Below are 2,022 nucleotides of genomic sequence, written 5' to 3'. Positions count from 1 at the left end.
CACTCTCTATCACTATTATTATTTATGTTCTGAATTTTATTTGGTAAGGATCACAGTTACAGTAAGCCTTCTATTTATTGGCCTCTACAGAAGGAATGTCTTTCACCTACTCCCCTTAAGTTCCCGTTCTCTTCTTGGACTCTTCATTCATTCACATATACATACACACATATATATATATATATATATATAGCCAAAGAAACACAGAGGTATAGTTCTTTTTTTTTAAGGTAGGTTTGATCTGAATCAATGGACACACAGAGGATTTGCAAGATCTGCAACAGAAGTTTTGCTAATGGCAAAGCCATGGGAGGTCATATGAGATCTCATTTAGCCAAACTTCCTATTCCTTCAAAACCTAAGCCTTCTCCTGTTTTTACTCTCAAGTCTTCATCTTCATCTTCTTCCTTGAGTAATCACTCATTCAAAGATCACATACAACCCTATCGATCTGTCAACCATGATCTCTCCGATGTTGAAGGTGAGGCTGAGTCATCCAGAAACTTAACAAAGAGAAGATCTAAACGGCGTCGAAACCCATCTGAGGCTGACCCAGAATCGGTAAGTTCAATTACTGACAATTTTCCTGTTGAAGAAATTGCAATGTGTCTTTTAACGCTTTCAAGAGATAAGTGGCCAGAAGAAGACAAAGTAAAACTGAATCATCATAAATACATAGGCGATGATGAAAGTGACAGTACGACTACGAGTAAAATATTCAAGTGTAAAACATGCAAGAAAGGGTTTCGATCTCATCAAGCATTAGGAGGACATATAGCAAGTTACAAGAAGATCAAAATTAATCTTAAGGGTTCGCATGAAGATGTTACAGATTTAGATCCAAGAGTTTTCAAGTGCCCCATTTGTGATAAAGTTTTTGAGTCTGGCCAAGCCCTGGGTGGGCACAAGAAAGTTCACTTCACTAACTCAAGTGTTTCATATAAGGATTCTTCTTCTTCTAAATCTGGTGAAAAATTTTTAGATCTTAATTTACCTGCACCAGAAGATGATACTGAAGTAAGCCAAGTTTTGTTTGATTATTCAAACAAATTTTAGGGTTTATAAATTTGCATGTACTAAGTTCTTGTTGCAACTTTGATGAGCAGTTTAGTTTTGCTTTTTTCTTAACAATGGCTGCATGATCTTTATGAATCTGGTGGTATACATTGAATGGTGCAAAAGGGTTTAGGTCTCTTTAATTATTTGGTCAAAAATGGGCTCTTCAGTTGTGTAAACAAATTAAATTTTCACCTATAAATAGAGATAACAGGAATCATGCCTATTTGCTTACATTTTAATATTGTCATTATCTCAATAAAGATGATGAGGTTCCCGGTTGCATATAGGAGAAAATACATTATAAACTGTATCTGTTTGGATAAATACAAGATCTGCTCCTCCCTGTCATCACTGCCTATATATAGTTTGTATAGTTGGTGAAGAAGTCAATAAGCCATATGTTTCCTTTCAAATTATTTATAATTGGGAGAAGAGAATATTTTCCACTTCTCAAAATTGAAAAAACCAGGCGTTTCTAAATTCTACATTTTATTCGGCTCTGTTAATTAAATTTAAAAATAAAAATGTTGAAAAGATAAAAATATCTTTAATTTGAAGTTTTAATATTGAAATAATAAAACACTAAAATGTTAAAAAAAAAAAACCCTCTTATTGAACAATTTGCATAATTTTCTTCGTAGCATTATGTCTTCATCTTTTTTTTCATTATCTTTTTTTAATAGTAATATTATAAAATTAAAAATAAAATAACATTCATTCATATAATAATACATTATTATTTATACATAATATTGTGTACATAATTTCATTGTTCTTTTAATTGTTTTCTTCTCAATTTTTTTAATTATTATCTTCTCAATTAACAACAATTTCATCTTCTTATCTTATTTTCTTTCTCTTTTTATGGTTTTTTTAATTTTATATCATTTCCTTCTTGGTTTTCTTAACCTCGCAAACAACAATTTCAATAATATTGTTTTAACTTTTCAGTCCCCAAAAATA

The 2,022-nt window shown here is 31.1% G+C and overlaps 1 protein-coding gene across 1 annotated transcript; it reads left to right on the top strand.

Moving 5' to 3' along the window:
• The first annotated feature begins 249 nt into the window (after positions 1–249).
• LOC123224824 (zinc finger protein ZAT4-like) lies at positions 250–1,106 on the top strand. Its single transcript, XM_044648548.1, has one exon. The coding sequence runs from the start codon at positions 250–252 to the stop codon at positions 1,054–1,056; it is 807 nt and encodes a 268-aa protein (XP_044504483.1). The 3' UTR covers positions 1,057–1,106.
• Positions 1,107–2,022: the final 916 nt, after the last annotated feature.

This window comes from Mangifera indica, chromosome 9 (assembly GCF_011075055.1).
Source record: "Mangifera indica cultivar Alphonso chromosome 9, CATAS_Mindica_2.1, whole genome shotgun sequence".
NCBI lineage: Eukaryota > Viridiplantae > Streptophyta > Magnoliopsida > Sapindales > Anacardiaceae > Mangifera > Mangifera indica.
The sequence above is the reverse complement of the archived record's forward strand: the minus strand, read 5'-3'. Positions and strand labels throughout refer to the sequence as shown.